This window comes from Monodelphis domestica, chromosome 8, assembly GCF_027887165.1.
Source record: "Monodelphis domestica isolate mMonDom1 chromosome 8, mMonDom1.pri, whole genome shotgun sequence".
In the NCBI taxonomy this organism is placed as follows: Eukaryota; Metazoa; Chordata; class Mammalia; order Didelphimorphia; family Didelphidae; genus Monodelphis; species Monodelphis domestica.
In genome coordinates, this window is record NC_077234.1 from 57,738,147 (window position 1) to 57,752,756 (window position 14,610).

A 14,610-nucleotide genomic window follows, 5' to 3' on the forward strand; every position below is an offset into this window, starting at 1 on the left:
GCCTATGGATTCCTGGTTCATAATTTTGCAGGGCTGGAGAGGGAAATGTCACTTCTTGTAGTTTCTCACCAGATTTCTTAATCTTTTTATGATCTGGTGTGCACTCCAGGGTTTTACAGGAGAAGGGAGGTGAGAGCGTGGCAGTCTGCTTCTAGCTCAAGCAGCTGTCTTGGCAGAAAGCTACTGCTAAGCTTTAGAGAGCTTTCTATGATCTGGCTGTAGCTCGCTTTTGCAGCCTTTTATACATTCCTCCCCTACCAGCACCAGCACACTGACCTGAGCCTAATGACAGCTCACATTCAGCTTGGGGCCTTCTCATTGAGATGCCCATACCTGGAAGTGCACTCCCACCTCACCTTTGAGAATCCCTTTTTTCCTTCAAAATTCTGCTCCCAGAGTTCTGAAATCCTCCCAAATACTAAGACCCTACTACTATCCAAAATTATATATCCTATATAAACTTTATTTACATTCATGTCTTCTCTGTCTTAAAGTTGATATTAGCCCAGAAAGTAAGGGTTTAAAAAAAAGTTATTATTGAGGCACCCCTTCTTTCAAATTAGACAAACTAAAATAAGCAGCTTTTGCAAATTAAACACAACTATTAAGTATTTGAGGCTAGGCTTAAACTCAAGCCTTCTAGCCTTCAAGTCCAGCTATCTATCTGCTAGGTTGCCTATCTCCCCATCTTTACACAGTCCCATCAAGTTTACAAACTTAGATGAGATTACCCATAAGACTTTAAGATCATACTTAGAATTTAAGAACTTATCCTCAGTTATACTGCATGTGAGTGATAGTGACAGGACTCAATGCCAGGCTTAAAGATGGCAAATTTGTTTAGGTGAGGGCCTGTGTTATTTTTCACATTTGTATCCCTAAAGCCTTAAACATAATCAATAAAAAGAATTATATAAATGTTGAATGGAATTGTTATTTTAAATCCCAACCCCTTGGCACTATGCTATGATGTCTCTCCCAGGAAAGGATGAAAAATATAATTCTCATTTATAAGGGTATCATTTTGGGGTTTACAGAGTCCTCATTCTACATTCCTCCCCAGGTTAACTGTCTCTTCTATAAGACCATAAAGGATTGGTACAAGTATCATAGATAAAAACACAATCTTGTTAGAAAAGTTCTAACATAGTTGATAACCAACTAGACAATTTGTTGGCAAACAAATGTAACTAATACATTATGTCCTATGAAGACTAGATATGAGAAACAAAATGGTATTCAATTTTAGGTGAGAAAACAAAGTTATTAAAGCTATCCCAAAGATTCCTCAAATAGCCAATGAGTAACAATAACAATAACTACTACTATTTATACTGCAAAGTGCTTTATGAATATTATCTCATTTTATTCTCACAACAACCTTGTGAGGTAGGAATTATTATTATTTCCACTTTACATCTGAGGTCTCAGTCTAAGAGGGATGAAGTGACTTGCCTAGGGTCATACACCCAGAAAATGGGTGAGGCAGGATATGAATTCACTTTCCCAATTTCAAGTCTAGCACCTAAACTACAAAACTAAGCTATCTCTCTAACTATCTAAAATTAAAGGTTAAATAGATATAAGATAAGAAAGCACACAAGTTGAAAAGAATATTTGTAGTTGATTTTTAAAAAAGAATTATTCTTACTGTACTACCAGCTGCTGGCACACAGATCCATTATCAGTAATGAGTTCATTCAGTTTTAATTCCAGATGAACTTTACCCTGAAACAAAAACCAAAAGAGTACACTAATTAGTCTTCTTTCAGTGATAAAACACAAACATGTCACATAAAAATAACATGTAAATACAATTTCAAATAGTAATCAAGTTACAGAAGCTATTTATATTGTTCTACTCTTTTAAAGACCATAACTATTATTTAAAGACTATTAATGTAAATGATAATGCTAATGGGTAACATAGAAAAATAACCAAATAGATTATAATGGATATAGCATTAAGGCTAACAATTTTAATTACAGATGAACCAGTATGACTCTAATAGCTCGTGTCCTAGATGAGGAATAAAATAATACCTATTTTAGGGTAAAAATAACTAAAAATAAAAGCTAAAAGTAAAAACATTAGTAGAAGCAAAATGATTTTTGCTTCTCTTCCAACTACTAATATCGCCAGGCTAGAAGATAGATAAATCAAACAATCCTAAAATGAATATAAAAGTAGAACCAACTTGAATAAGCAAGAAGAGGTCTAAAAACATTCTGATTGCTTGATTATACTGACCAACCTTTGTTGAACCACTATTCAGGAGATACTGTGCAATTCACAAAGGAGCAGACCTAGCACCAGTCTCAAGCAGTTTACAATCTAGTTTGGGAATTAGCAAAAGTAAAACAGAATAAAGTGCCAGCCAGAGAAACTTTTATACTGAAAAGTTCAAACCAAAATAATATACAAGTAGATTAAAAAATATGAGTATAAATTATATACTTTAAGGAATCTGGTTTGCCAAATTAGAAATAGTTTCTGTGGTTTTATTAAAAGGGGGGGCACTGATATTCTTTCTTCAATTTTAATTACTAAGTAAATATCATACTACTTATTAAAGCAAGGAAAAAGGTTCCTCCCCCCCCTAAAAAAAAATCAGTGGCTAATTTTAATTAAATTTTCCTTTTAACTGTCATAAACTTGCCAAGTATCAACAAACATACTGTTCTATGTGAAGAACAAGGAAAAAGGCCAATATACAAAAGCATGAACTCCACAAAGTATTTCTACTTTTAACATGTCATTCTGATACTGCTCTACTTGTCTGTCTCCCTCTCTGAAGTACCTTCTGCTCTTTTCAATATATTTTAAAAATATTTTCTTCCATTTTTTACTAACACTAACATTTTCCCCAATCTGTTTCAACTTTCCCTCCCCAAATTAAAGTCCTTTTAATTTTTTCCAAATAAATGCCTTTTTACATTTAGTTCAAAAAAGCAAATAAGTATAGTCATGCAAAATGAATCTACACACTTGACAAGCCCCATTTTATGCAATCTTAATATAATAAATGCATTTATGTTTCATAAATTAATGCAAAGAGGATAGAGGCAAGCAGTGGAAATTTTGCTGAAATTAATAGTCAGTTCACAATGAAAAAAGTAGAGTATACAAAAGATAAGACTTTAGATGAGATTTGGCAGAGAATCGTTAGTGCTGTACCAGACCAATTTCATTGTTCATTACTACTCCCACTAACAACTAAATAGCACATTCTTTAGGCATTAATCTTTAGAAAAACATCACAGTGAGCTGACTTGATCAAGAAAGGAATGGGAATGAAACATGTCCATGCATGATAAAGAAAAACTATTAGGAAAGTACTTTAAAAACTTATGAGACACTGAGGTACAAAACTAAGGAAATAATAATTTCTAAACAGTATAGACTATTCTACTCAAAGTTTCTTTTTAATTATCAGGAGATTTTATTCTTAAACAAAATTGTATTCAGTCTTGTCTTCTATTTTTTAATAAAACTCTATCATGTGCTATATCATTAATTTTTTAAATATATTCTGCTATATGATACTGATTCAACTGGAACTGTCAGCTTTATGGTTTGCATACTAAGTTCCCTATAGGCAAAGTTACTGAGCCAAAAGACATGTATGTTTTTCAATAGAAACATGCCCTTTTTAAAATTAAAAAGTTTTAATATAACATTTAAAAAATCAAGTACATGGCATTAGAGCAAGATTTTTTAAAATGTGATCATCTAGTTATCTTACTGAGTTTCATTTTCAATAGTTGCTTAATCTTAATTTGATTTTATCTCAGACTTGATCAGAATATTATTTTCTGTATCATCCTGAAATTGGGCCTTACCAGGGTTTTTTAGCATTTTCATAGCATCAGAGATTTAAAAATAATATGCTTCAGCTCAGAAACTGTCATCCAAGCCTCACATTTTACACATGAAGTTATTGAGGTCCAGGCAAGTGACCTGCCAGAGGTCATATGAGAATGAAGCATCAGAGGAGTCATTTTAAGGAAGTCAAGGTGCTTGTTCCATTGTATTCTGATGCCTCATTTTCACTCAATAACAAAATCTCTTTCACTCTATTTCAACAGGATTTAACAGCACTACCAAAAATGTTTGTCTTATCATAATCTGAATTCCCAAGAAGATACTTTCCTTAAAGCTTTGCAACTCATTTCATAACCCCAATAGTGTCTCTTCCAGTGTTCCTCAAAACACCGATATTATTCTAAAGAAATCATGGGATAAGTCTGAATGAGGGGAGCTGATTCAGCATGGCATAAACAGAGAAGAGGTCAATCCTAAACTAATTTCTAACCCAAAAAAGGGCTGATCTGAAAGTGATTAGCCTGAGGGAGGGAGGTTGGACATGGTCAACACAGCAAAGAATGAGTCAAAAACAGAATGACTTTTCTAGAGGTCTTCCTCGAGGCATCTGGTACTACCTGACAGTCTGCAAAAAGATCAAAACCCCGAGGTAATAGAACTTAAAATGACATGGACTGGGATCAGCCATCAATAGATACATCATCCTCATAATACACACACACACACACACACACACACACACACACACACACACACACGTATTTGAGTTTTATATATTGGTCTATGTGTACCATGTATCTGCCCATCTTGCTTGAGTACTTCATCCTGGTTTGAAAGTGACCCTGGGTTTTCTGAAGCTTTGCCAGTAGAATGTTAGTTCTGAAAAGTACTACCAAGGGGAAAAGGCTTCAAGTAATAAACTATTCTGTTTGTAGTCTAAGAATAAACTTTTCTGGGTTCAGGAAGGCTCATTACCAAGGTGGCTATGGTATGATGGCCTAAAAACCATCTACAGCCATTAGGAATAGAGGAGTTGTAATCTGTGTCAGTTGAAGGATGCTCATGCATCATAGATCCTTGATATAACAATGTATATATTTATTATTAACAGCTACTTACATTTATATACTACTTTATAGTCTTAACAGGGCAGATGTAGATGATAATACGATTAGATGGACTCAAGATGGTTTAATCCTTAAGTGCACATCACACTAAATGAGAGCTTTTTCTTTTATGTTGTATTGATAGGGAAACAATTAAAGAACTATGTTTGTTGATGGATCAACAACACCATGACAGGAAGTTTCCAACAGAATGTCCCAAGAATTTGTGCTTGACTTTACACTGTTTAATATTCTTAAACATGACTTAAAGGCATAGAGAGATTGCATTTAAAATGGCTAACACACTGAATGACAAACTCAGAATTCAAAAAGATCTCAGTGGGCTAAAGCAATGGGTTGAATCAAATGGGAAAAAATTCAATAAGGATAAATGTAAACTCTTACACTAAAAAAAACACCTTCTTAAAATGCAAGAGAGGCATGGTTGGATAGCAGCTGTTCCAAAAATAGCGGTGTGTTTTAGTGGACTAAAAACTCAACATGGACTAGCATAGCACTGTGATGTGGTAGCCAAAAAAAGCTAACAATCATCACCACAAAAATAACTGCTCAGATTTACATACCTTTTAAGGACTGTAAAACTTTACATGTATTATCTCCGTTTTATGCTTACAATAATCCCGTGAAGTAAGTGCTATTATTAACTCTTTCCCAGGTTGGGAAGTTTTAGTGACTTGTTCAGGATTACACAGCTAATAAGTGACTGAGGTAGAATTCAAATTCAGGTCTTCCTAACACAAAAGTCTAGTATGTTCTTCATTATGCTCTGTTGCCTATTCATTCAATCTTCAACAACATTAAGAAAAATCTAGCTTCCATATGGGGGTGGATTGAAAGCCAGGCCTAGAGATGGGAGATTCTAGGTTCAAATCTGATCTCAGACACTTCCTTGCTGTGTGACCCTGGATAAGTCACTTAACCCCCATTTCCTAGCCCTTACCAGTCTTCAGCCTTAGGGTTTAAAAAAAAAAAAAGTTATCATCTTGCACTCTGCCTTCATTAGACTCTAAATTGAGGATATATGCTCAAATTCAGGTATCACAGCCTCAGCTGAAGGGTGTCCAGAGTTGGTTGGTTGACAAGAATGGTGAAGAGTCTTGAGACCATGGAGGTCAATAAAAAGAATTGAAGATATTTAGCCTGAAGGAAACTAATGGGAGGGGCAGGAGTAATTACAATTCTTCCAAGTATCTTGAAGAGCTGTCATATTGAGAAGGGATCAGAAATGTTCTATGTGGTCCCAAGAGTCAGAATTTCCATGAGCAGAAGTAACAAAGAGACTTGATGTCAGGTAAAACTTCCTACGTGAGCTGTCCCAAAATAGAATGGCATTATCTTTCCCTGAAAGTCTTTAAGCAGAGGCTAAATAACCACTTGTTGTCTATGTTATAGGAGTAGGGCTTCCTCTCACACATGTGTAGGATTACAATGGATGGCTACTGAGGTCCGGGATTCTATATAGCAGTGGGAGCACTAAAATGATAATCCAGAGATGTCTGTTCTAGCTGTGGTAGTGTCACTAACTGTGACTCTGGAAATGAACATGATTTTGCCCATCAGGGCTTCAGTTTTTTCATTTGTATTGGACTAAAGTCTTAAAAGTTCCTTCTAGCCCTAAAATCTCATTCTAAGATGAATACAGAATGTCTTACCCCAGTAGACAAGGTCCTCTAAAATCTGCTTCCAACTTAAATGGCTCTGTCAGGAAGGAAGCCATCCACAGCTGTACTACAAAGATCAGAATAGTGAGTCAGAAACTAACTGATCAAACAGGTCCAGCTGAGGTTTATCTAGAAGCCATACAGGATAAGACAGTCCAAATATCTGGGAGTAGTGGCTTATGTTCACTAATCAATCTACTACCTAAGAAGATGAAGCTTGGGTACAGTGATGAAGGATAAATTGATCTAGCATACCCAAAAAGTCTCATTTTTTTCTCATATAGTTAGATATGACTATTAGCCCCTTAATCTCTGTTCCTACTTTATCCAGATCCTACCACCCTTGCTATCTGCTGCTCTAAGGTTAGACAAGGATATAGTCCCAGGAGTGTAGCTCTCTGGTCTAAACAGCCCTCACACACCATCTCTCTAAAGATGCACTCTCTCTTGCCCCAACACATTAAATATATACCATGATATGTGGGACTCAAGAGACCTGCCCCTAAAAGAAAAGGGTACTGGACTTGGAGTAAGAAGAGCCAAGTTGGATCCCACCCAAGTTGGATACCTTAACAAAGTCATCCAATCTTATTGGGTCTGAGTTTCCTCAATTGTCAAATAAGGATATTGAATTGATTACACTACTAAAGTTCATTCTAGCTTTAAATTCTATAGGTAAAATAAGAATATTACTTATTTTTATATAGTCTATAGATCAGCAATTCAACTGGTCCCTTTTCTTATCCTACCCTCTCTCATATTCATATCTTTGTATGTACAACCCTCTATTCCTGGAAATGATTCCTACCCTCAAACTCATCTCCAACTTCTAAAAGCTCTTTCCTTTCTTAAAGGCACAATTCAGGTGTTATTTCCTCCATGAACTCTGCAAGTGCTCTCTCCTTCCTTACGTGTTTATGGTGCTGCATCTGGCCTTCTCATCTACTCTGAACATACTTTGGATCGCAGTCACATCTGCTCTCCCATCTCCCTATTAGAATCTAAGGTCTTTGTGGGCACACCCTGCATGTCATTTCATCTTTACAAGCTCAATGCCTAATGCTGTGAGTTGTGCAAAGTAGAATGAATGAAAATACTTGGAAATGACAGGGGAAAAGGGAGGAATGGTGTTACAAATAAAAACTGATCTGGAGGCTCAACCAGTTACAAGCATGCCCCCTAAATAATTTACAAGTTAAAAAAGAAGACAGTAATAATGGAAGTTAGAAAGGAACTCAGACTAAGAACATTCCTTTACAACATCTGCAACAATCATCAAGGCTATAAGACTTCTGGTGAAGAACCCATCACTGCCAAAGAGACTATGCCTTTCAGAGAGCCACTAGTTAAGAATTTCTTCCTAATATCAATCTAAATTCTATCTCAACATCTTGAAAATTATAAGATATAACTGAACTATATAGTAGATTTTAAGAGGAGATGAGTGGAAAGAAAAGTTGATGGGTAGAATTATAGTGATGACGTGCTAAGATCAAAGTTGCCTAGCTGTTGAATATAAAGTAAAAGCCACACTAAGTAAGTGAAAAATATGGGCTTGGAATGTAAGCGAATCTTTCATATTTCAAAAGATCTATTAAGAAGGTTTACATAAAAATTACTCACATTTACAAAAAATTTGAGAAATATTTTAGGATGATTATATTAAGTTGTATGAAAGTTCTAATAAAACATCTAATTGCTCTGAATTAAGTCAATTAGTCCATTTTACAAGTCAACTAATACATATTCTTATTTTGCCTGAATATGTAATACTAGGTAGTTCCTATTATAGTCTGTAATTATTTGCCTTATCTAAAAGAAATCACTTCAAAGTTAAGTTTAAATTCATCTCTCTTATAACTTACTGATTTTTTCTACATAGAAGAAATCTGGAAAATTAGTTGATGCTAAAAATAATTAATAGCAGCAACAAAATTAACAATTAGAGAGTACTTGCTTTGTGCCAGTGTAAACAGCTTTAAAAATATTATCTCATTTGATCATCACAACAATTCTGGGAAATTGGTGCTATTATTATTCCAATTTTACAACTGAGGAAAATGAAGTTAAGTGACTTGGCCATGGTCATAAGACTAGGAAGTCTCTGAAACTGAATTTGAATTCAAGTCTTCCTAACTCCAGGCACAATGCTCTGATAGAATTCCTTGAACCACATACTTCCCTCTTAAGTTACTATATTAGAAAATTACAGAATCTGAAGAGTTCTTTGAAAGTCATCTGGCCTAATCCATATAAACAGGAATATGCACAGCAACACTTTTTATGGCTTTAAAGAACTGGACATAAAGTCAATGCCCATTAAATGGAAAATGACTATAAATAAACAGAAAGCTCATTATAGGGATAACCACACCATATCTCCATTTAAAGAGGGCCCAGCTCAAACATACCCTCATTTCTCATCCGGCTATAGCAATCTGGGCCTTTTCTACCATGCCCCTAATGGGGACTCCTCCCTCCTCTTCCCACATTTTTCAGCTTCCTTTTGCATACTGTTTTTATTTTGCATTTTGTATTTAGACTACAAGAGTCCCAAGGGCAGGAATTGTCTTCCTCTTTCCATATTTGTATTCATAATATCTGGCACATAGTAGACATTTAATAAATGCTTATATTGATATGCTGTTCATGATTGTAATAGAATAATATTGGACTGCAAGAAACAATGAACATAAAGAATTCAGAAGCATGAATTACTTGTAAGTTTGTCAATAAACATCAATTAAACACCTACTGTATGCTAAATACTCAGGAGAAAAAGAAAGGTAAAAGTCCATTCCTGATCTCAAGGGGCTCATAAGTCTAATGGTGGTCATGATATAGAGGGGGGGAATGGAAGAGAAAGGAAACGTGAAAAACTGAAAATAATGAATAGAAAGTCATTAGAACTAAGGCAGATTGGGAAAAGTTTAGTATAGACGGCAGGATTTTAGCTGGGACTTGAAGGAAGCCAGAAGTCATGAAGTAGAGATGAGAAGGAAGACAATTTGCGTGTATGTGTGCGTGTGTGTGTGTGATTGTTAGAACTGGGAGGAGAATCTTGTTTGAGGAACACAAGGAGGATAATGTCCCTGGTCCACAGAATACATGGTAGTTGGTGGTTGACGGAAGAGGATGATATGTAGAGGTATAAGAAGACTGGGAGGGTGGTCATGCTGGTGGGGATGGGAGATACCAGGTTTTGAAGAGACCCTGAACACCAAACAGGAATTTATATTTGACCCTAGTGGTGGCAGTGAGCCACTGAAATTTATTGCATACTAGGGTGATAGTATCAGACCTGGACTACAGGAAAGCCATTTTAATAGTTATGTGGAGGACAGGTCAAAGTAGGGAAGAAAGATGAGGCAGGGAGGCTAATAAAACAGGCTTTAGCAACAGTCTAGTGTAAGGTGATCAGTACCTGTGCAAGTGGTAACAGCCTCAGAGGAGAGAAGAGCTCATGGGAGACATGTTACAAAAGCGGACCGGACCTGATGGACTTTGACAACAGTTTAAATATGGGTCAAGGGTCAGAGAAATAAAGGAGTCCTGGGGACTAGAAAGCTGGTGATACTCACAAAAGTAACACAGTAACTTGTATGAACTGATGAAGAATGAAACAATCACAAAAATAATTCATACAACAAATATAGGAACATAAAGAGGAAAAACACAACAAGAAACTGAATGCTAGTAAATGCAATGAACAAGCTAGCCTTGAAGACATAAAAAAATTAATCCCTGACCTCAAGGCCTTGCAGAAATAAGTGACTCCAGAGGTAAAATGACCCATTGTCAGTCCTGGGTTAAAGTACAAGTCTGTTCTGCTGACCTGCTTCCCTATTTCCATTTTACCTTTCTTTTTATTCTTTGTTAAAAGGGCTAACTTTCTAGGCAAGGGAGGGAGAAGGAACAGATTTGAAATTTAAAGTAAGGTAAAAACAAAAGATCAACAAAAATGAAAAATTTGTAATACTTAAACGTGATTCCAAAAATATAAATTCCTTCACTGAAAGGGGTAAAAAATCTCAAACAGACTGGATTTCTGCCAAGGGTGTTGTACACAGTTACTAGATGCTCCTCCCAGGTGCATCAAGAAAATATTTGTTAAACCTTGTGCAAACATAACTGCGTCATACCAGAAAAGAGCTATAAGGGGAAAATACCGGATGCTGACACATGCTAGTACACACTTAATAAAATATAAAGCTCATGGATGCCAAGTTAATAGGCACCATTAATAGTACTGCTAAAAATATCTAATTCTCTTTAAGACAAGTTACATGACGTATCCAAGTCTATTGCTTCATCTTTCCTAGTGTTGAATACAAATACCACTTACTGATCATTTAACTTTGGTTTAATAAAATCTATATTTATAAAATTATATCAGCCTTTTCAAAAGATTTCCTTAATATTCAAATTATAATACCAAAGGACTAATTAGAAAAATGCCTGAAACATGCAAATCCCCTATAAAATTAAGCCTAACAATAACTTCCTTTCACTTCTGCCACTTTCTATTCTATTAAACACCTTTACAAACATTTCATTAAGCAAGTAACGATTCCTATGGTTTTAAAATAATGATTCAGAGAGGTAGAGTCAAGATGGCTGCGTAAAGGCAGCAAAAGTTCAGACCTCTGAAAATCCTTCCTTACTGATTACAAACTGAATTCTCCTAGGGGACTGAAAATCAAACCTAACAACCAGACATAGCCAAGAAACCCCTTTGCTGGACTCAATTAAAAGGTATGCCCCCAAAAGCCAGAATTTGAGGACACTCCAGTTTAAGGGTAAGGAAGAAGGAAGGTTCCAGGACCCACCTACTTCTACCTAGAGAGCTAAGCCTCCAGGGGCAGCAGGAACCTGTAAGTGGGCAAAGGTGCTAGTCTTGAGGGAGTACCTTACAGACAGGGCTGTGCCAGACTCAGAGCGTTGAACACAGGTGGTGGGGAAGGAGCTGTAGAGGGAGCGCAGAGCAGCAGCCTGGTCACAGAGGTGGAGACCCTCCATATTGCTCCAGCCTTCCAGGAGGTTTTGGCCTCGGGGCACATCCAGCCTAACCCAGCTGAACTTAATCCCATCAAAAGTCTTCAGAGCTCAGGGGAGCTCAAACTCCAACAGCCCTCCCTCACAGACTGCTGGACTTTAATCCAATCAAAAGCCTCCAGAGGACAGGGAAGCTCAAGCTCCAACACCCCTTCACCCCCACAGACTGCACTGAGAGATCTCCTGACAAAGCACCAAGAGGGGAGACTGACAGAAGACCACAAAACCAAAAAAAATGAGAGGAGCAAGAGCACAGACAACTGCGGGGAATAAAGAAAGGGTAAATATGAGCAAACAAGAGAAAAAGAAGAAATTACAATCGACAGCTTCTATACAGGCAATGAACAAAGAGCAAATGGAACGGAGGAGGATCAAGTAATGTCTAGCAAAAACAAAGAAACTCCAGTAAACTGGACACAGGCTTTAGAAGAACTCAAAATACAATTCAAAACACAATTAAGAGAGGCTGAAGACAACTGGGAAAAGAACTTAAAAACTAAGATAAGTCATCTGGAAACAGAAAATAGTGTCTTGAAAGCCAAAATCAACCAGTTTGAAAATGAGGCAAAGGAGATGAAAGATGAGGCAAAGAAGATGAAACATGAGGCAAAGGATATGAAATATGAGGTAAAGAGACGAAAGATGAGGCAAAGGACATGAGAGATGAGGTAAAGAGAATGAAAGATGACCTTCAAAGAAAATCAAACCAGAAGGAGGATGACCACCAAAAAGCCAGGAATGAAATCCAGTCTTTAAGAACCAGAATACAACAACTAGAATTAAGTGACCTCACAAGGCAGCAGGACGCTATAAAACAAAACCAAAAGAATGAAAAAATTGAGGAAAATATGAAACATCTCATTCACAAAACAGAAAATTTAGAAAATTGCTTGAGGAGAGACACTTAAGAATCATTGGTCTACCAGAAGACCACAACGAAAGAAAAAGCCTGGATATAATACTACAGGAAATTATCCAAGAAAACTGCCCCAATATTCTTGAACAAGAGGGAAAAGTGGAGATAGAAAGAATCCACAGATCACCTCCTGTACTTAATCCCCAAATGACAACACCCAGGAATGATATAGCCAAATTCAAGAACTATCAGACCAAGGAAAAAATATTACAAGCTGCCAAGAAGAAGTCATTCAGATACCATGGAACCACAGTGAGGATTACACAGGATCTGGCTGCATCTACCCTGAAGGACTGAAAGGCATGAAATATGATATTCTGGAAAGCAAGGAAACTAGGTCTACAACCAAGAATCAACCACCCAGCAAAACTGACTATATTTGTACAAGGAAAGTATGGTCATTCAACAAAACAGAAGAATTCCAAGCATTCATAAAGAAAAGACCATACATGAACAGAAAATTTGATGACCAAACACAGATCTCAAGATAATCATCAAAAGATAATTAAAAAAGAAGGGGAAAAGGAAAAACAAACAATCAAAAAAAACCAAACAAAAAAACTTTTTTTAAGAGACCCAATAAGTTAAAATGATATGTATCTGTATAATAAAAGAGGTCATTGGTAACTCTTTTTTTTTTTAAACCCTTACCTTCCGTCTTGGAGCCAATATTGGCTCCAAGGCAGAAGAGTGGTAAGGGCTGGGCAATGGGGGTCAAGTGACTTGCCCATGGTCACACAGCTGGGAAGTGTCTGAGGTCAGATTTGAACCTAGGACCTCCCGTCTCTAGGCCTGGCTCTCAATCCCCTGAGCTACCCAGCTGTCCCCCATTGGTAACTCTTAAAAATTATTATCACCTGGGCAGCTAGAAGAATTACACTTAGAGGGGAGAGTGACAAACTGTATAGGATGAAATGACAACATATAAATATGTGTGTGTATATATATATATATATATGTATATATATATATGCATAAATACATATACATGTGTATATTGTGTGTATATATATATATACACACACACACAACTAGAGCTAAAAAAAGAGGTAAATATTAAAAGAAATGGGAAAAGAAACAAAAGGGGGTAAATTTATATGTCATAAAGAAGCTCATGGCGGGAGGGGGGAGAACATCAATACATTGGAAAGGTAAAGAGGTTGGAGATAGGAAATATTCAACTCTTAAGTGCATTGAAATTGACCCAAAGAGGGAAGAACAATCTAATCTACTGGGGCAGAGAATAGATTTGTGCCCTATAGAGAAGTAGAAGGGTAACAAACAGACTGGTGGGGAGGGAAGCAGTACAAAGGAGGAAGGGGACGGAGGGGGATAGTTTTTAAAATACTGCAAAGAAAATAAGAGGGGGAATAAGAAGGGAGTGGGGGTAGAAAGGGAAGTAAAAAAAGAGTGGGAACTAGGGGGACTGATTAAAAACATAGGTGTAGAAAGAAATTGTGAAAGAAGAAAAGGCAGGACTAGGAGTGGAAATCAAAATGCTGGGAAATACACAGTTGGTAATCATAACTCTGAATGTGAATGGAATGAACTCACCCATAAAACGCAAGGGAATAGCAGAGAGGATTAGAATCCAAAACCCTACCATATGCTGTCTACAAGAAACACACATGAGGAAGATAGATATGCATAGGGTGAAAGTAAGAGGATGGAGGGAAATCTATTGGGCATCAACTGATAACAAGAAGGCAGGAGTCGCAATAATGATATCTGACAAAGCCAAAGTAAAAATAAATCTTGTTAAAAGAGATAGGGAAGGTAATTACATCCTGATAAAAGGCAGTATATACGAAGATGAAATATCAGTACTCAACATGTATGCACCAAATGGCATAGCATCCAAATTTCTAAAGGAGAAACTAGTGGAGCTCAAGGATGAAATAGATAGAAAAACTATACTAGTGGGAGACCTGAATCTTCCTCTATCAGAACTAGACAAATATAACCAAAAAATAAATCAGAAAGAGGTAAGAGAAGTGAATGAAATCTTAGAAAAAATAGAGTTAG

At 36.5% G+C, this 14,610-nt stretch overlaps 1 protein-coding gene across 3 annotated transcripts in view; it reads right to left on the bottom strand.

The window, feature by feature from the left end:
- The window catches only part of RASA2 (RAS p21 protein activator 2), a 154,794-nt gene that overhangs the window by 76,056 nt on the left and 64,128 nt on the right, over nt 1-14,610 (bottom strand). For all 3 annotated transcript variants that reach the window (XM_056807533.1, XM_007502113.3, XM_007502112.3), the window contains exon 5: nt 1,652-1,728. In XM_056807533.1, coding sequence (XP_056663511.1) covers nt 1,652-1,728 — 77 coding nt within the window. The remainder of the gene's footprint in view (nt 1-1,651; nt 1,729-14,610) is intronic.